Consider the following 21,221-nt stretch of genomic DNA (forward strand, 5'->3'; position numbering starts at 1 on the left):
GAAATATAATTACAAGAAAATATATTGTTGTTGCAGTGGTCCTGGCAAATCTTAATTCCAGTTATCAATGTATTGATGAATATGCATTATTCATTTTCATTACATAGAGGTTAGCTCTTCATGCTCTGTTTTTCCCGATGTGTGTATGTCTAAGAGGAGGTGGCTGGGAGCCACAAACGTGGGTTTTAAATGATCCATTTTCTTTGCCTGAACTCCCTCGTGTTCAGGCTTTGAGGTAAAGGAGATGAGTTAAAGAAATGGCATGAAGGAAGCAGCAATGCTGAATGCCACTGTGCAGACTCTAATATTTTTCTGGCTTATGATCAAAAGTGATCACTTGAGTCAGAAAAGATTTCTTCAGGTCAGAAATGCTTGTTTCTGAAAAAAAAAATTTTCCTGTGTAAATCTTGGCAAATCACCTGAAACTTTTTAATTGCTAAGTTTCCCTAAAGATCTGAAAGAAAATCAAAGTCAATGGACATAATGCCTATAATGTCAATTGTCAATTATGTCAGAGGCCAGGCTATCACAGATATATAGGAAACACTAGTTTCTTCCAAAACATCATTTAACCCATTATTAAATTTCCATTGTCTTTCAAGGAGGAAAGCAACTGCTGTTTCCCGAAAATTGTTAAAATTGCAGTAACCATGCTAAAATTGTGTCAACAACGTGGGAAACTGAGGAAAAGTACAAACAAATCCATATTAACTCAGAAATCCAGAATGAAATGACTACTGTTTTCTTCTACTCCACAGTACTCATCCCTCACCTCTCATTATGAAAATATACAACAGATGTCTGTTAAATGCCTGCTATGTGCTGGGATGGTGGTTCCCAAGGGTGGCTCCCCCGTCCACCAGCATCTCCCAGAGCTTGTTAGAAATGCGAATCAGAAGCTCTGGATGTGGAGCCCAGCAATCCTTATTTTAACAAGCCCTGCAGGAGATTCCCATTCGTATTAGATGTGCCTCTGAGAACTGGGATTTCACAGGGTAATAGCGAGGTGGCGACTGGGCGGGGCATCCTATGGGCGGTGTAGGTAGTGGTTGATCACCAAGAGCAGAGCTCATCCCTCTGACTCCTTATAGGCTGATCCTCTGAGCCAGCTCAGAACTTATATTTTGGGAGGGGAATTATTCCGCTCTGGGATTCCGGTCTCATTCCAGGTAAAATGCTCAAATGGGAGCTCTTCCAACTTGTGGTTAATACCGTATGCCATGAAAACAAAGCTTTTCTCTATTGCTCTCGTGATGTTCGCTTACAGAGATGGAGGAGGGGCCCACAATGGAGAAGAAAGGAACACGAAGGCCTGAAAAGGATTTGATCCTTACCATTCCCATCTCTTGTCTCTACTACCCTCTCCCACAACTCTTTTCCCCCTTTTCCTCTTGACCTCCCTGTGTCCAGCCTACTGTCCAGTGAACATTGGGAGAGGTGAAAAAGTGAGGGTGAGAAACGTGCTAGAGATGGCTCAGAGAGGGAGATGCCCAGGCCAGTCGCCCACCTCACCCGTTCACCTGCAAGAGTCTCATTCCAAGGGGCCAGGTGCACGTTAGCTAACCGTAGCTATCTAGTATCCAACCCCACTTCCTTCTCCCTCTCCTCAGACAAAAAGCAATTTCTGGAAATAGAACTTGTCTTTCACTTAAACAGGATGTAACTCTGATGTATGTTCCAAGTTCAGCTCTTGGTGACCCAGCTCCCAAAAGGAAGCCCCATCCCCACCCCAGGCTGTGGTGGAGAGTGCCTGGCAGTGTGGCCAACTTCCTGAGGCCCACAGAGCGCTTCAGTCCTCACACAGTCTTAGCAGTCAGATTCCGGGGACCAATCATACTTGGCATCAGTATTCCTTTCAAGAAACCTTCCTTAGGAAGCCTTTCATCTTTGCAACATCAAAGAGAGACTGGGAGAGAGCAGGCTTTAATTTTCACCTATGGCTTAAAATTAATATGGAAATATATGAAAGAGAAAGAGGAAACTGAGTGGACTCAGCCATCTGAGGCAGCTGTGTTTTTATTTACTCCAATATATATTTTTTAAGGAGATGATTATTCACAGAATACACTGCAGACTTCTGACTGAAGGACAGGACAGCAGGGTTGGATTCCACATCATCAGTCCACAGGGAGTTAAGATTTTTCTAACACCGAAAGGAACCTTGACAAAGACTTTCTTTTTTCTTTATTCTTTTTTTTTTTTCTTTTAGACAAAGGCATTTTAAAGCAAAAATTAGCAACAGTGCTTGCATCTTAGAAGGAATTAACTACCCCCAAAGAACTCTCAGGCACTTATCCGATAGTCTGTGGGTAAACCTACAGTTTGCCTTTTCAGGGGGAATTGGGGATAGAAGTGAACTGTTTTTTAAAACTCTCTATATTCATTAGTCCTCAATTCCATTTTCCTGACTGGCTTTGTCGGATGTGTCTTATCTGACTATACAGGGTATATTTCACTGTTAAAATTTTCGTGTTTCCTTGGTTACTAGAGTTGCACTGTTTCTCCTAAGCTTCTCTCCACGTATGTACTTGGTGACAGAGGTTGGTGTGTGGATATCTGTTTTAGATTATCTTATTGCTACTACAGTTAATAATCATAGAACTGTTTATAAAAAGGGACATTGGGAATCATAGTCCAACTTCTTTTATTTTACAAATAAGAGAACCAAGTCCAGGAAATTTGAGTGACTTGCCCAAGGTCACAGAGCCACCTGATGCTAGGGCTGTAACAAGAATTTAGGCTTCTTAACTCTCAGTCGAGTACTGAGTAGGTCACCCTTTTGCTTTGCTTTTTTTTTTTTTTGAATACCTGAAATTCTTCACCCTCTTGAGACTCAGCTGAGCGTTTGGCCAACCTGGTGTAGTTATCAAGCTTTTTCTTAAGCTGCGAGGTTTTGATACTATCAGAGAACGCCCTGACTGGGAACTGTACTATCTGCTCCCAGGGGTGGACACAGATTAGATGGACGTTTGGAAAGCTGGACACAGATTAGGAGGCCCTAAGGGGAAAGGTGGCACATTACAGGCTTCAGGCTGCCATTAGTACCAAGCATTCTGATGGTGTTCTGATTCCACACAGGACAGAGAATACCTCTTTCCCATTGGCATATATTTGTCTCTAGTCGCTCTTCCAGTCAAGGCCTAGAGACCAGCCTTGACTATAATAACATAGATACAGATCATCTTTTTAAAGAAAAATTCTGCATCAGAGGAGGTAAGCTCAAAATTTGGGAAAAGTTTGGATTTTTGAGAATGAAGAGGGTTTAAATTAAATATTTCAAAAAATTAAGTGAACATAAGGGGGAACGTTCATGGAACCCTCAATAAACATCTTTGAAAAATTACCTACAAATCTCACTACTTCCACCTATTAAATTATTTTCAGTAAATAACACGGATTTTTTTTTTTTTTTTTCGATACGCAGGCCTCTCACTGTTGTGGCCTCTCCCGTTGCGGAGCACAGGCTCCGGACGAGCACGCTCAGCGGCCATGGCTCACGGGCCCAGCCGCTCCGCGCCATGTGGGGTCTTCCCGGACCGGGGCATGAACCCGTGTCCTCTGCATCATCAGGCAGACTCTCAACCACTGCGCCACCAGGGAAGCCCAACAGGGATCTTTAAGAGGACGGAGGCATAGTCATTTTGGTGATTAACTGCTTGGATCCTCTTGAAAGTGCTGGGCTTGTTTCTATTTCTCTGGAGTAGTCTGTATTATTGGCATCTACGCAGAGAATGGTTCAGAGGCTTCCTTTTTTTCTTCTTTTTTTTTTTGGTACAGTAAAATCTTTTTCAGAAAGATTTTCTATGATATGGATTTTTTTCTATGCCTCAAGTCATGTTTCCTTTGTCTATTGCGATTCATGGTAAGATAAATAAAAAATAAACCATCACCAAAATTTAAAAAGAAGCTACTTAGGGACTTCCCTGGTGGCGCAGTGGTTAAGAATCCGCCTGCCAATGCAGGGGACGCGGGTTTGATCCCTGGTCCAGGAAGATCCCACATGTCACAGAGCAACTAAGCCCATGTGCCACAACTACTGAGCCTGCGCTCTAGAGCCCTCTCGCCGCAGCTACTGAAGCCCACGCTCTAGGGCCCGCATGCCACAGCTACTGAGCCCGCGTGCTGCAACTACTGAAGCCCGTGCACCTACATCCGGTGCTCTGTAATAAGGGAAGTCACTGCAATTAGAAGCCCACTCACCGCAACAAAGAGTAGCCCCTGCTCACCGCAACTAGAGAAAGCCCTCATCAGCAATGAAGACCCAACGCAGCCAAGAAAGTAAAAAAAAAAAGAAGCTACTTAAATGAAGAAGATCGTCAAGTAGTTAATGAGTCAGTGTGTATTCATAAAACTTTGATCAATGCTTGCAGGGACTATTTTGTTCTGAGAACAAAGACACCAAAGAGATAGGCCACTGGGAGGAAACTGGAGGGAGGGAAAAGGCTACTGTGGAACACTGGAATCAGGAAATTCCCAGCCCTAATTACCAAAGCCCAGTGGAGGGGAGAGTAACTGAAAAAAAAAAAAAAAAAAAAACCAGAACCACAAACAGGTGAAAAAGGCAGAAAATGCGAAGTTCTCGGCAACGAGAAATTCTTTCATTTTAGATCACCTACAACATATTTTCACTGTAAAATCTTGTCCAAGAAAAGAGTTTCGTCTGATTCAACAGCTGAGGGACAGCCTGTCATTTCCCTTCCCCATACAACTGACACTGGAGAGACATCATAATCCACTGAATTGGAGCATCACATTGTACAGCAAAAATATTTCATTTTAATCAAATTTATTTTCCCAGGAACATTCTAAAGAGCACACTAATCCACCGCTTTCGAGATGGCAATTCATTTACATAGTTTTGTTTATTCAAGACTCTAGATTGGCTGAAGTGGTTCCTCCAGGAATTGCCCCTCCGAAGGCAGTGACAATAGTCTTCTGTGGAGGGAATTGCAGCTTCGGTAAAGGCAGCTTTCAGTGAAGCAGGAGCTGCGGGTGCGGCTGCCAAGATTTTAATGAATTGCTTCAGATATTCTCTCTCATGGTTTCCACTGTTTTCAAAAATCTGAAAGGAAAACAAAAACCTATGTACAGAACACATGGCAGTGGGACATTAAAAATCTGCTGCACACACAGATATCTGTTATACATTTCTTTTTAAATGGATAAGTGCTGTTCATTAAATTCAATGTGTGCATTTTTTAATGAAAATGTATCTGTAGTATATATTATTTACTCATTTTATGTGTTTATTTATGACATCAATTTCCCTATGAAATAGTCATCTGATTGCTCTGAAAAAAAATGTTTTATTTTGGCAATTTTTTTTTTTCCTAAGAGCAGTTAATGGAAGATTCCTATAAAGGAAAAAAGATAGTCATGTAAGAGGTGAAAATATAATTTTCCATCATACTTCTCCTTTTATTTGACTATGGTTTCTTTTTAGCCGGTTTTGGAGAATTCACTTCACAGAGCACAAGACTACTTAGTAATTTTCTTTGCATTTCTGTAAATGCAATCTAATTAAAAACCTGTGCATCTTCTGATAATTCACTGTTTTAAATCAAATCTACTCATGTCACTATTTAAATTTCGCTCTTAAGACAACAGGAGATGGTATTTCCTTCTATGGAAAAAACATTAAGAAGACTTTAGAAAAACCAATCATTCTGATAACATTTATGCTTTTAAAAATATTTTTCATCTTGAAACAATCACAAACTTACAGAAAAGTTGGGAGTTTCACCAAAATAATTATTTTTCTGAACCATTTGAGAGTAATTGCTGATATGATGTCCCATTATTTCCAAATACTTTAGTATGTATTTTCTACAAACAAGAACATTCTCCTACATAACTATAGTACAACAATCAAAATTAGGAAATTAACCTTGAAATGTCACTACTGCCTAATTCTCAGACCTGTTCAAGTTTATTCTGTTGACCCAATAATGAACTTTATTATTATTATTTTTTTATTGAAGTATAGTTGATTTACAATGTTGTGTTAGTTGCAGGTGTACAGCAAAGTGAGTCAGTTATACTTACATGTATTTATATCTATAGTTTTTCAGATTCTTTTCCATCATAGCTTGTTACAAAATATTGATTATACTTCCCTGTGCTATTCAGTAGGTCCTTGCTGTTTATCTGTTGTATATATAGTAGTGTGTATCTGTTAATCCCAAACTCCTAATTTATCCCTCCCCCTACTTCCCCTTTGGTAACCATAAGTTTGTTTTCTGTGTGTCTATTTCTGTTTTGTAGATAAGTTCATTTGTATCACTTTATTTATTTATTTATTTTAAAAGATTTATTTAATATTTATTTGTTTATTTTTGGCTGCACTGAGTCTTAGTTGCAGCACGCAGGATCTTCATTGTAGCACGTGGACTTCTTAGTTGTGGCATGCATGCGGGATCTAGTTCCCTGACCAGGGATCGAACTGGGCCTCCTGCATTGGGAGTGGGGAGTCTTAACTGCTGGACCACCAGGATAGTCTCTGTATCACTTTTTTTAGATTCTACATATAAGTGATATCATATGGTATTTGTCTTTCTATGTCTGACTTACTTATTATGAAAATCTCTAGGTCCACGAATGTTGCTGCAAATGGCATTATTTCATTTCTTTTTTATGGCTGAGTGATATTCCATTGTATATATGTACCACATCTTCTTTAATCCATTCATATGTCCATGAACTCTTAGGTTACTTTCATGTCTTGGCCATTGTAAATAGTGCTGCTATGAACGTTGGGGTACATGTATCTTTTCAAATTAAAGTTTTCATCTTTTCCAAATATATGCCCAGGAGTGGGATTGCTGGATCATATAATAACTCTATATTTAGTTTTTTAAGGAACCTCCAGACTTTTCCATAGTGGCTGCACCAATTTACATTCCCACCAACAGTGTAGGAGGGTTCCCTTTTCTCCACACCCTCTCCAGCATTTAGACCCAATAATAAATTTTATAGCAAAGTATCCAGGTCATGATCATATGCAGCATTTAGCTGTCATGTTTCGTCAGCCTCCTTCTGTCTGGAACAGTTTCTCAGTCTTCCAGTGTTTTTCATGACCTTGACACTTTCAAAGATAACAGTCCAGTTATTTTGTAGACCGTTCTTCAGTTGGGTTTGTCTAATGTTTCCTCATGATTAGATTAAGGTTGTCATTTTGTTTAACTTTTTGTTTTATATTGGAGTAGAGCTGATTAACAATGTTGTGATAGTTTCAGGTGCACAGCATAGGGACTCAGCCATCTATATACACGTATCAATTCTTCCCCAAACTCCCCTCCCATTCAGGCTGCCACATAACATTGAGCAGAATTTTCTGTGCTATACAGTAAGTCCTTGTTGGTTATCCATTTTAAATATAGCGGTGGTTACATGTTGATCCCAAACTCTGCAACTATCCATTCCCCCTACCTTCCCCCCGGTAACCATAAGTTCGTTCTCTAAGTCTATGAGGTTATCACTTTTGGGTAGTGATTTTATCCTATAATTTCTGTTTGTGTCATTACGGATGTTGTTTAGTTTGATCCCTTGATTTAAGTGATATATTTGAGGCTTAATCTGTATTTTGTGGGGTGGTACTTGGAAACTAGCTAGACATCCTGTTCTGCATCAAACTTTCTATATGTGTATTATATGTGTGTGTATTCCCATGGTTTTCTGTTTTATTTAATAGATTTGTTATATTAATTAAACAGAGAGACCATTAGACTGAGGCGGATCTAATGCTGTGGCAGCCTATGTAAGCAAACCAGAATCTAAGCCCGTAAATGCCTCAAGATTATGAAATCAAAACCTAAGAACAAGCAATCACAAATAGCCAACCAGGTTCGAAGCTAGAGCCAATCAATAATTTCCTTATGTTACTTCTGCTTCTTCTCTATAAACTTTTTTCCCTAGTGGAGTGCCCTTAACCACTTTTAGTTTGGCGTTGCCCAATTTCAAATGGATTTTTTTTCAGATAAACTCTTAAAATTTCAATGTGCCTTTTATCTTTTAACAATCTTTTATCTTTTCACAATCCTTTATTATAATTGCTCATTTTGACGCTCAAATTGTCCCAGACGTGGCCAGTGGGGACCCCCTTCACACTGGCAGCTATGACCTGACATGTCGCCATTATTCTTGAAGCACATTCTGGCTTTCCGGCACTAGGAGATGTTTCGGCCTCATCTTGTTCTTTCTCATGCCAGGCAGTTTAACTGATATCAGGGGTATTGCTGCTCCCAGGCTTTCAATGGACAGAACTTGTGTATATGCATATACACATACATCCATTTGCGTTACATCTACATTTCTATCTATCATCATCTCTCTATCTAATGAAAACTATAAGTTTACACCAATACTTCCAAGGCCAATCCAACACTATAGAGTTCACTTTAGCCTTTTTCTCTTTTCTTGTGATACCCTAGCCTGCCAGTGAGAAACATGACTCACATTATTCTTAATATATTTGCTTAACTGATCAGTCCACATGTAAATAGCCAATTTCCCATCTCTGTTCCCACCTCTGTGCAGATGCCCTCCCCAAGCCACTTGCAATCTGATACCCCATACTGAACAACCACCCTGCCTACCTGCCCAGCTCCCCTTGATTGGATTCCGACACCTCATGCTAGGTGACCCCCCCCCCACCCCTGGCGAACACCCTCTTCACCCTGCTTGGGCTCTGAAGTACAAATTTTGGCCAACATCCTGCCCTCAACCCTAGCTGTACAGATGTTGTGCCCCACCTGATGGTTTCAGGATGGAATTGTTTGGGAACAGAAAGGGAAAGGGCAGTGAAGGAGGAAGGGAAGAGAATAAGGGGAGAAAAGGAAGAAGGAGAAGAAGAAAGGGGAAAACAACATCTATGTTTAAGTAAATCACAAGTAAGCCGATTGTTTCTGTTAAGATGATAGTTGACATAAGAACAGAAAACTCTAGGAAGCCACTTCAAAATGGAGTGCTTTCTGACTGAGATAGAATATAACAACATTGTTCGCTTCTGGTCATTACAAGTAATACCAAAATCCAGGTATTAGAGATGGCCGCCCAACTTTCACATGATTATAAACTTCTTCGATGATCTTTTCATATTTTTTTTATAAATGTATGTATGTATGTATTTATTTTTGGCTGTGTTGGGTCTTCGTTGCTGTGTGCGGGCTTCTCACTAGAGTGGCTTCTCTTTGTTGCAGAGCACGGGCTGTAGGCACACAGGCTTCAGTAGTTGTGGCTCTCGGGCTCTAGAGCACAGGCTCAGTAGTTGAGGCGCACAGGCTTAGTTGCTCCGCGGCATGTGGGATCTTCCCAGACCAGGGATCGAGCACATGTCCCCTGCATTGGCAGGCGGATTCTTAACCACTGAGCCACCAGGGAAGTCCCTCTTTTCATATTTTGTACATCCCATTATTCTTCCTATTTGAGATAGAGTAATTCAACACAGTTAATATTTACTCATCTGCTAAACTTTAAAAGGAACTTGGGGAAGCATTCTTGGTGTCAGAAACGTTTAGCACCTTTCTGAACGTTTCACCCCAATTCTTCCCTATGCCCTGATTAAATCAGGTATAATTCCTTTAGAATGGATTCAAAATGTTGTCTAGCCCGTCTTGTTAAATGTCAGCCCTTTATCTCCCTTCTAATCATAGGGCTATTATTCTCTAGAACATTTCCTTAAAAGATCTATGTCAGTCTTTTCAACAAACTGCAGGGAGAGTGCTCTCACACTAACATTGTAAATGATAAGAAAGCATATTTAAACAGTTTTGCTATCAATCACTACTGCTAAATGGTGTCAGCTCTCCAAGAAAACATGTAAAAACAATATACGACGTCCCTAAGCATAAAGCCAACTACAACTACACAGGACAAAAATTGCCACAAATTGTCATCAGATGTTCCTCAAAGCTTGAACAATAATTTTATTACCAAAATCAGAGTGAAGATAAAAATTTCTAAAAATTTAAGCTAGTTTTTAAAATTAAAAAAATTAATATGTGGGGCTTCCCTGGTGGCGCAGTGGTTGAGAGTCCGCCTGCCGAGGCAGGGGACATGGGTTCGTGCCCCGGTCCGGGAAGATCCCACGTGCCGCGGAGTGGCTGGGCCCGTGAGCCATGGCCACTGAGCCTGCGCGTCCGGAGCCTGTGCTCCACGGCGGGATAGGCCACAACAGTAAGAGGCCTGCGTACCACAAAAAATAAATAAATAAATAAATAAAAAATTAATGTGTGGCTAAGGTTTTAAAAAAAAAACTTCATCTAGTTGCATTTCCCAGAGATAACTATTGTTAACAGTTGAGACAGTCTTTAGAATTCCATTTGTAACTGGTAAGAAATAGGACTATATCTTTTGTCTATTTTTAAACATATCTAAATAAGATTCCTTTCTTAGATGGAGAAAGTGTGTTGGATGTCAGTGTGCTTCACTTTCATTTTTAGGACAGAATTTCAAAATGACTGCAAAAACGTCCTATCATAACAGAACTTGGAAATGATGATTTAGGGACATATGAATTAACCGTCTTGAACATCTTGTGTATTTTTTAAAATTCTCCAGAAAGGCCACATCTTTTTTCATTTCCTATTGTGTGTATCTCTAATATTATTGCTGAAGCCGCATTAAGTAAAAGTGAAAAGTTTGAACACAGATAAAGAAGGAAACCCCTGTATTTTTAGGGTCACTGTGTTGTGATGTGCACAGAGTAGGTGTATTTTGGAAGACTCTTGTACTCTCCCGTTGTCTCCTGCATCTTGGAGTGAAATCTCTACACCAAATCAACACAGGCTTGGGACTCAATAACTCAGTCACAAACAAAGAAAGAAAACAACTCTTATTTAAAGCATATGGTAGCTAGCACATTGCTTCTCAAACTTTAACATGCACATGGATCACTCAGGGGTCTTGTTAAAATGCAGATTATGATTCACTGCCTTGCTTTACCTCTCTTCTTGCCTGTGTTTGCATTCCTCTTTATAAAGTGTGAGCACTTTAATCTTTGTCCAGGCTCTGCTTTCTAGAAGTCCTGGGCTAAGATCCTTTTCATTTTCCTAAAATCTCCTCCCTTCAGTTTCTGATTTTCTGTGGTCTGCTACTAGAACTTGTGGCCCATGGTCTTGTTCTAACTTATGGACTCAGTACTCACCCCCATTTTAAACTTTTTTTTTTTTTGCGGTTGTGGTCTCTCCCATTGCGGACCACAGGCTCCGGAAGCGCAGGCTCCGCGGCCATGGCCCACGGGCCCAGCCGCTCCGCGGCACGTGGGATCCTCCCAGACCGGGGCACGAACCCGTGCCCCCTGCATCGGCAGGCGGACTCCCAACCACTGCGCCACCAGGGAAGCCCTCACCCCCATTTTAGACTTCTCTCTGGACCTAGACCTTCAGTTCTGGGGTATCTCCACAGCTAACCCATCCAACCCTACCCCACCTGGCCCTCTCTGTGGTGAAAGTAAGGTAGCAATATACAGGTGGAAAGATCCTTGCATGAGGTAGCAGAACTTTGCTATTCAAAGGGACAGCTGTGGACCACCAGCATTGGCATCACCTGGGAGCCTGTTAAAATGTATACCCCAGCCTGCTGAATCAGCATCTTCAGTTTAACAAGATCCTCAGGTGATTTGTGTGCTCATTAAAGTTTGAAAATCCCCAACTTGGGGTGCTTTTAGCAGAAATAACTGAGAATCCAATCCAAACTGGCTTACATAATAAAGGAAATTTGTTGGCTCATGTAATTAAAAAGTCTGCTGATAGAATGAGTTTCAAGTGTGATCTGATCCAAAGGTTCTTAAGTTATCAGAGATCTGGAATTAACTTTTTGCTCATCTGGGTTTTTCCCCCAAGCCTACTCCTTTAACATTATTTCATTTTATGTTAATAACAACAATACAAAAATATAGGGCAATGTGCCCTAATGTGTTCAAAACCTATTATGATCGGAGCACTCTGGTGGAAGTTACCAAAATTCTGAAATGATAGGCCTTTAAAATTGAGAGCCTTGGCCTCAAGTAAAATAAAAGTCTGACTCAATTTTGTGTAAACAGCAGGGAAGTTTTTTATCGCTAATATCAAAAAGGCCAGAGGTAGGGCTGGCTTCAAGAATGACAGGCCAAGGCCCCCTTTCTCTGCAGTTCTCTGGGCTCTGCCCACTTCCATCTGTTGACTCCCTCTTCAGACTGGTAGCAGGTTTGGTGAAGTTCCAGGAATCATATCCAGGCCTTGAAATATATAAAGGCTGAAAAGGACCTTCTTTTCCCATGTCTCCTTTTTTTAGGAATAGAGAAATCTTTCCCAGAAATACCGTAGTAGAGGTTTCCTTACAACCCATTGTCCAGAATTGGACTTCATGCCATGATAGAGGCCTCTAGCATCGGTTCTCTCCACTTTTTTTAGTAATATTATCCCGATTTTTATCTGGGCATATGACTAGTCATTTAAAAGACTCCTTGTAAATTATTTCCTTGTAAATTTAAATAAAAATGTTATGTAGAACCTGTGGGAAGTATTCTTAAAAGGAAGGCAGCATCCTCTTTTATCTCCCTTCTTCCATTTTGACTTTTGTAATGCAGACAAGATGGCTGAAGCTTTCACAGTCACCTTAGACCATGAGGACAAGGATATGCCCAAAGGGCTGATAGAAGAAAAAGCTGGAAGAAGCCTGGATGCCTGATTTCAGAGACGTGCCCTCACAAGCACTGGACTACCTACCTCCAGATAGGTGAGAAAATAAGACCTGTGTGTTCAATTCATTGTTAATTTGGGTTTTCAATACCTTCTGGTGCGCCTAATCCTGACTGATGCACATGCCCATTCCCAGTCAGTCACTGGCAAGACAAAATGTTAACACCTGACTGGGGGCAAATGGATGGGGGGTGTCATAATGATCACCACCTTAGATATTTACTTAAAAACATATTAAATATATCTGCTAGAAATAGATTACTGTAGGGAAGCAGCATTCTTAATACCTACATAAGACGTCACCTCATTGTAAGTGCTTTAGCATCTTAGTTACAAAACTTCAATTATTATTTCCTAGAAAGTTCAGAGGAACCTTACTCATGCATTATTTAGATTCTAATGGGTTTTCTGGTAACCTCTATTAATTTTAAGGAAAACATTCTCAGCTGTGCTTTCAAAGGATTAGCCTCCAAAATGCAAGGTTTGGTGTTTTTTTTTGTTTTTTTTGTTTTGCTGTACGCGGGCCTCTCACTGCCGCCGCCTCCCCCGCCGCGGAGCACAGGCTCCGGACATGCAGGCTCAGCGGCCATGGCTCACGGGCCCAGCCGCCCCGCGGCACGTGGGACCCTCCCGGACCGGTGCACGAACCCGCGTCCCCTGCATCGGCAGGTGGACTCCCAACCACTGAGCCACCAGGGAAGCCCCCCCAAGGTTTGGTTTTTAGTTGATTCACTTCTACTTAATTTCAACCACATGAGTTTATTAACAAAAATGTTCTTTTAGCATACTTATTGCTCCACTGAATGCCAATTTCAAACCTAGTATTGATTTTGTTAGTCCTTTCCTTAGATTCCTTGTAGTTTTAGAATTTTGGACTAGATTTGTTAAATAGGCCATTTTCTAACTCCTTCAGAATCCACTTGTATTGTTTCTCTCTTCCAGACATTCTTTCTGGTTAGGAGAACAGAGTGGAACTTTTCATTTTAACGTCTCTATTAGATTAACTATTTTCATTTACAAATGATTCATTCAACCCACATTTCCAATTCCTTTAGTTTCCTTCAACTCTAAAACTCAAGATGAAATTACAAAGAACTTAGACTATTTTGAGGAAACCATGTGATTCAAGTTCTGTGATTTCTCACTGCGGTCACAGAATTCTACTCGAGTTGGGGTGTGGTATTTGGATAACTCGGAATCCTCAGGCTGTAAGGTAATTTGAGTCTTCTAAGTCAGTTCACTGGACATAATCAACACAAACACCAATAGCAGGAGACCTGTGTTCTGATCCCAACATCGTGGTTTACTAGCTTTGCTACTTTAGACCAGACATTCATTTCACCATTTTGAGCCTGTGCCCTCATCTCTAAAATAAAGGTCTTGATGATAAAATCTTTAGGTCTCCAACTCTATGCTATGCTATGATTTTAAGGAAGATGATGGTTAATTCTTAAAATCCCCAAGAAATAGAAATATTCCTATTCTATTCAAAAGCCAGTTCCAGGCTTCCCTGGTGGCGCAGTGGTTGAGAGTCTGCCTGCCGATGCAGGGTACACGGGTTCGTGCCCCAGTCCGGGAAGATCCCACATGCCGCGGAGCGGCTGGGCCCGTGAGCCATGGCCGCTGAGCCTGCGCGTCCAGAGCCTGTGCTCCGCAACGGGATAGGCCACAACAGTGAGAGGCCCACGTACTGGAAAAAAAAAAAAGCCAGTTCCAGTGCTTAAGGATTCTGAGGCAGCTTTCTTTTCTTTTCCCTTTTTTTAGGCAAATATTTAAAGTGTATAATGTGATGATTTGATATAAATATACATGGTGAAATGATTACCACAGTCAAGTTAACACATCCATCAATGAAGCAGCTTTTTAACTAAAGAAGATAGGACAGTTTCTAGTTCTGCCTTCATTAGAGTTCAAGGATAATCCATCAGCATTCTTTTTCTGTTAATCTTTCACAAATTGTAAACCAGTAAGTCACCATTCACTAGTCTTTTCCTTAGCGAATTATCTCCAAAGCTCAGCCATTCATATACTACCTTCATGGCTTTGGCCATGTCTCTCTGGTATCTTAGTTATTATTTCTCACCTTCTCTATGTTCTTTTTTACTTAAATTTATTTTGAAGGGAATTTTTATATAATCACTGCTTGATGAAGACTACAAAATCAGTTTTACTTGATAAAAATAGAGGTTAACTGAGAAAAAAATCAACAGAAACTTAATTTTTAAAATAGGAAAGTGAAGACGTTTCTATATGACAAAAGCAACCAGCTCCATTTGGTATGAAACATTCGTTGTAGTATCTCCCCATTATTTCAGTGGTCACCCTTCTTTGCACTGGCAATATCAGCAGCCTCAGTAAGCATTTCTGTTAAAGCTTCATGCACTTTACAGGTAGGATGACTTTCCTACGAATGTGGTGGTGAGTAGTGGAGAGCTTCCTGAAATCATCCACCACCGCAGCCGGAGAAACGTGTCAGTAGGGCGAAATCAAGAGTTTCTTTTACCTTTATTTAGAGAAGTTTTCAGATCTTAGCGAGCCTAAGAATCACCTGAGGCTCTGACTGAAATGCACATTTCTGTGCCTTGCCCAGGTCTAGACTAGAGCCTAGGAGTCTGCACTGTGAAACAGAGGGTAGTTTTCAGACCCTCACTTTGTGAGACATGTGACAAAGCACCCCTTAGTCCATTACTGACTCACTCTTCAGTAACAGTGGAGCACCTTCTGGCTGCTCTGTTAGCCGCTGCAGAGGGGTGTGCAAGACTCAAGATTCAATTCACGGCTCCATGCAGTATTTGATTGTCAAATGAGGTGTACTAGCAACATCTGTCTAGAAGTTCAGGGTTAGGAAGGTCGCTAGGGGCTGAAGCTGTGAGAAAGCTTTGTGGATCCAGATTGGAAGGGTCTGGTGATTTTTTTCGGAGGCAAGTGGGTGGAATCACAGGGTTCTGGAATCAGGCCAACCTGGAGCCGAAGGTCTAGGTGAAAAGGCTGGAAGGGTCAGGTAAAGTATAGGCACTTTATCCTGCAGTCAGCTGTTACTCAAAGTCTTCTGCACGGGGCCATGAGGACAGCTTTGTTTTAGGGACAGTAATAACTTGGCATTGATGTTCAGGATGGATTGGATCTGCAGTGCCAAAGGTGCAGCAAGCAATACTGATGGTACACTCTCTAATGAAAAGAAACCTGAGTGGCAAGATTAAGAAAACACTGGACTTATTTATAGGTATGGGGATGAGACGGTGCCCCACACCACAGGTGCCCCTGGAAGGAGAGCACTTTTAAAAGAGTAAGTGCAGAGGAAATCTTCAACAATTCAGCTTCGTTGCAGCCAGTGTAGGGAGCCCCGTAAATAGGCAGAAGACCTGTTTGTGTTGAGCTGATTGACCCCTTCCAGTGTCTCCGAATCTCTGTTAAAGTAGAATCATCTCACATACACCTCGCTACTTTCTACTTAAGTACTACTAATAAAATACCACCACCCTGAAATTGGGCTGAATAGGCCCAAGCCACCGCCTGCTTCTGCCCCGGTGATGACCTTGAACCTTCTCAGGTGACCCAGCTAGTAATACCTCTCTCTAGCCAACTGGTTTCTGAAGTTTGCTGCACAGTGGACTCACCTGGGGATTAAAAAACAAACAAACAAAAAAAACCCCAAACGCCTAGCACGCACATGTCATATGCAGCATAGTTTGGAAACCATTGGTCCAGCAACATCTCCACGCCTCTTTAAAAAACAAATCCTCCCTCCCTCTCTGTCCTCCGCCGCGAGGGTGCAAGTCGAGGGCTCGCGGCCCGTCTGGGTCTGGTCCCCGCGCCCTCGTCGCTCCCCCTCCCCCCATCCCCCCGCCGGCCCAGCGTGCGCAGCTCGAGGCTCACGTGCGCGGCGCTGGCCGGGCCGGGAGGAGGCGGTGCTGGGGCTTCTCCCGCTCGGCCGCGGCGGAACCGAAAGCGGCGGGCGGGGGAGAGGAAGGAGGGGCGGGCGCGGGGTGCGGTGGCGCGCGGAGGGCCGGGAATGCCCGCGGCGCAGGGCTCCAGAGCTGCCCGGTGGCCGCGTCCGGGCAATGGCCCTCCGTCTGGTCTCCGACTTCGATCTCGGGAAGGACGTGCTCCCGTGGCTGCGGGCACAGCGGGCGGCGTTAGTGGCCGCTGGGGCCGGAGGCGGAGGCCCAGGTGCTGTAGGCGTGCGTCGGGGAGGGGTGGGGCGTGGATGTGGGGGGGTTAGGCAGGGGCAGCGGAGGCGGGGGAGTCGGAGTCCTTCATACCTAGGTGGTTCCCGGGCTGGGCCGGGGTGGTTGGTGGGCACCGCCAGACGCGCAGCCTGTGCCCCCTGCTAGCCTGTGAAGGTTGGTGCTGAAGGGGTGACCTTCCCCTCTTCGGAGTCTGGGCTTTGCCACCCTCATCCGGGGCCACTGGCTGAAGGGCGGAGGCACAGCCCCCGGGGCAAGTTGGGCAAGGTCTCGGTGGCGGAGTTGTACTGCTTGTTTTTTTAGACATCTTTATTGGAGTATAATTGCCGTACAATGGTGTGTTAGTTTCTGCTGTATAACAAAGTGAATCAGCTCTACGTGTACATATATACCGATATCCCCTCGCACCCTCCCTATCCCACCCCTCTAGGTGGTCACTGCTTCTTCTAGCGAGTCCTCCAGCTTCTGGCTTAAGGGTTGAGCACAGTAAGTCACCTTCAGTAGAAAGGCTGGGTACCTTGGCATCATCTCATCAGAGCAGGGCGTGGAGGAGCAGCTGCCCAGACTCTGCAACTCCTCCGGCACAAGGCTGCAGGGGGTGGGGGAGGGTCGTTCTCTATGCTTTATTCATATCTCACCTGCCTAAAAAGATTCATCACCTGGGTAGGGGTTCCACCAAGACTGGAGGCTCCTGGAAGTTCTCGCGTTATGAGAAAGAAAAGATGAATCATGGCCGCCAGGAAAACCACCGTATAAATACTTAACAGCTGCACGGTTTGTCCCCACGTTTGTGAGACGTGTTTCTGGGTGAACAGTATCCGTGATTTAGGGGACATGCCACTTCGGATGTGAAGTGCGAGAGGGTAGGGGTCTGCTTTCAGGCTGTGAGCAATGAACTGAGAGCCCACTGTTTTCCAAAGCATCAAGCCCGTCACCACCAACCCAGAGACCACCTGTGCCGGCCAGCAAGAGGCGTGAGACCAAGTGATCCTCGGGTGTCCTGCCCAACTTCCTCAGGGTGAATTGGAATACATTCTGGGCAGTTGAGCCTTTGATTTTCATCTGTCTCAAAAATCCTTTGTTTTGATTTTGATAAGAGAGTGGAAAGTCACTTTCGAGCCTTCCCAGCATTGATCAACCAAAACTTTAAAGAAGGGGAACTCTGTGATTTCCCAGGTTGTTTTTCAAGAAGAAACGTTTGCTGCAAATAATGTTGCATCTTCAGGGCTTAGGTTCAGGTTCAAAGAAACGATACCCTGGATCCCAGTTGTGCACAGGAGCTAGCCACTTCAGTGTGTTTACCTCTTTTTTTCCCCGTCTGGTTTTCTTTAAACACTTAGACTTGCTGGAGGGCATTTTTTGGAGAGGTCCATCAAATTACCCATATCTACAACTCCTTTCCCCTTATCGCTGGAGAAAATTTTCTGTCCTATGGCTTTAGCAGAGTATTTGTAGGGTTCCTTGTCTTGGCATGTTAGTTGTTGGTTCCAAACAGGGAGTCATGTTTGTGTAGCTCAAGGCTCCTGTTTGACTAGTGAGTTTGACAAACGACTAGTGTCATTATTAGTAAAGCTTCACTTTGGGGGATTTTTTAAAAGTCTCCTGAATGTCTAAAGAGCTTTTGAAGATTTATGGTTTCTACCACAAAGTGGTCCTTCCTCTGGACCTCCACCTTATATAGCTAAGTGGCAAGTGTCTGAAAATGAGAAGTTAGATGAAGTGTGAAATGCCACCGTCTTATGTTTCAGTAATGTGTGTTGTGATTGAAAAGCTGTGTGTGAGCCAGTTAGATTTTGGCTTCCTTGTGTCTTTCACACATCTGTGAAGACATATAAACTTGTGTGTTGACATTTCACCAAACTGCAGATACCCCTGGGTCTTCAGAAACTAAACTTACTAGAAATACCAGATTTTTCTGATATTGGTAGTGTTTTGCTTCTGCAGAGCACCTTGGCAAGATATTAGCCCTATTATACTAAAAGAAATTGTTATTTCTGAAAATCACCAGTGGGTGGTAGCTCAAAAAAACCACAAGTTAATTATTCTGCTGCTGTAATTTGTAGCACTGGCAGGGGAATGTGGGATTCTATTTTATTTCTAGCACAGCTATTACTCCACACATTTGTGCAAATTATTTTCCTTTCAAAGTCTCGGCTTTTCAAATGTAAATTATGAATAATTATACCATTGTAAAGTCTCCTCTCTGCACACTTGCTCTCTAAATTTGAAGCCTTAATAGTTTTACATCAACAAATACAATTGAAGATTTCTTAGGGGTGTTAAGTAGTACTCCTGATGTATGACATATTTCTGGCAAAATAGCCACAGAGCTGGGCTAAGTCAGCCAGGACAGAAATTCAGTGCATATATGATAGCATTTTAGTCAAAAAGGGGTTAAGAAGTAAGGAGACCAGATTTGGTTACTGCATGTGTTTCTTGTTCTAGGTTGAACTTTGGGAAAATTATTTCTCCTGAAATAAAGGAAGAAAATATTTGTTCTTTAAAAATTAAAAGTTATACAAAAGAATATTTTTAACACATCTAAGCTATAAATAATAAAAAAAAAAGCAAAACTGTGTACCCACCTTAAAAATAGAATAATATCAAGACTTTTGTAGGCTCTTTGTCTCCCTATTTGATCCTGTTGCTCTCTGTATCCCTCATCTGTAAGTTGTTACCTACAACCACTTAAACTTTTATATTTTAACATTTCTTTGATCCTATTTGTAGTTTTAACCCATATGTATATCTCCCTAAGCAAAATGTCATTTCATTTTGCTTGTTTGTGAACTTTAAGTCAATGAAAGAACAGTATATGTATTCTTTTCGTTTTTTTTCTTCTCAGTAGTGTAAGATTTATCCATGTTGACTGCTGTAGGTCGTTAATTTTCACTGCTGTATAGTATTCCATTTGTGTGACTATACAACACTATGGTGGACATGGAGATGCAGTGCTTAGATCTTCCTATCAAGAAAGGGCTTGTCCCAGGTGCTGTAAGTGTGGGCAGCAGATAGCCCTCAGCTGTCAGCGCCTTCAGGGATGGCCTCGGCAGAGGGTTGCGTCACCCAACTTTATGCCCCTTTAGTTTAGGTATGGCCTCCTTTAATGAGAGGGTGAGGTGGGGTATAAAGGCCTGGGCATTTTGACTCACATGGGACAACTCTGACAATTCATTTCAGTTCTAGAGCTTCCCCAGTGGAGGACCCCAAGGTCACCTGAGGCCACTGGGCCTTCATTGTAACTTGACTTCTTCCCCAGCCTGGTCCTGCTTCCTTCTCCTTCCTGCTACACGTGTTAATCCCACTTTAGGAAGCACTCCCTAGTAAATACCCTGCATACGAAACTGTCTCAGGATGTTTCCTAGGAAACCCAACTTACTTATCTTTATCCCAACAGTGACACTTGGGAGGTTTCTGGGGTTTGCTGTAACAGTCTATGCTTTTACTAACCTGGTGCATACTTTACATGTTTCTCTAGGATGGATGTCTGACTTTAGAGTTGCTGAGTCACAGGCTATGCACGTCTTCACTTTTCCCGGGTAGTGCCAAATTGTTTTCTAAAGTACTTGTACTTATTAACTACCCCATTTGTGGTATAGAAATGTTTTTGGTACTCTGTATCTTCACAAGCTCTTGATTTTTCCAGATTTTAAATTTCTTGTCAAACTGGTGGGTCTAAACGTTACTTCATTGTGGTTTGAGGTTGAACATCTCTATATATTTACTGGCTATTTGAGTTTCCCCTTCTATGGGATGTTGGTTCATCCTTTTGTCTATTTGTCTGTTGTGGCTTTTTTTAATATTGATGTTAAGGCATTCTTCATTGTGGATTCTAGTCCTTTGTTCATCATATATGTTGCAGATATCTTCCCTCAATCTCTTGGTTTTTTTCAGTTTGTGATTACCTTTGATAAACAAGAGTTCTTGATTATAATGTAGTCTAATTTATGAGTCTTTTCCTTTACGGTTTGTGGTTTTTGGATATTTTAAAGAAATTTAGAAGCCATGAAGACATTTTTATATTAACTTCTAAAAGCTTTAAAGCTTTTTTCTTTGAATTTTGTTATCTTTTTATCCATCTGGAATTTATTTTTGTAATATGATGTAGGAATCAAATTGGGGGACACCAGAACCTTCAAAAGTAGCCCTGATATTTGCTATTTTTAAGCTGGGTGGTGGTTACATGATTTTGTTTTGTTATTTATAGCTTACAGGTGTTAATATATTCTTTTGTAAATTGCATTGTTTTTCTGTGTTAATAGCTAGTAGTTCTAGTGTCACTAACCAAATAGCCCTACCTTTTCTCACTGACAGCAAAACCACTTCCTTCACACATCAAGTTTCCATATGTGTGTGA

At 42.1% G+C, this 21,221-nt stretch overlaps 1 protein-coding gene across 2 annotated transcripts in view; it reads left to right on the top strand.

Moving 5' to 3' along the window:
• Positions 1-16,545: 16,545 nt before the first annotated feature.
• The window catches only part of GSAP (gamma-secretase activating protein), an 89,868-nt gene continuing 85,192 nt past the window's right edge, over positions 16,546-21,221 (top strand). The window contains exon 1 of one of the 2 annotated variants that reach the window (XM_033439641.2): positions 16,546-16,847. In XM_033439641.2, the coding sequence (XP_033295532.1) occupies positions 16,739-16,847 (109 nt within the window). In that variant the 5' untranslated portion in view covers positions 16,546-16,738. The remainder of the gene's footprint in view (positions 16,848-21,221) is intronic. The other variant, XM_004263392.4, reaches the window with a different exon arrangement.

This window comes from Orcinus orca, chromosome 9 (genome assembly GCF_937001465.1).
Source record: "Orcinus orca chromosome 9, mOrcOrc1.1, whole genome shotgun sequence".
In the NCBI taxonomy this organism is placed as follows: Eukaryota; Metazoa; Chordata; class Mammalia; order Artiodactyla; family Delphinidae; genus Orcinus; species Orcinus orca.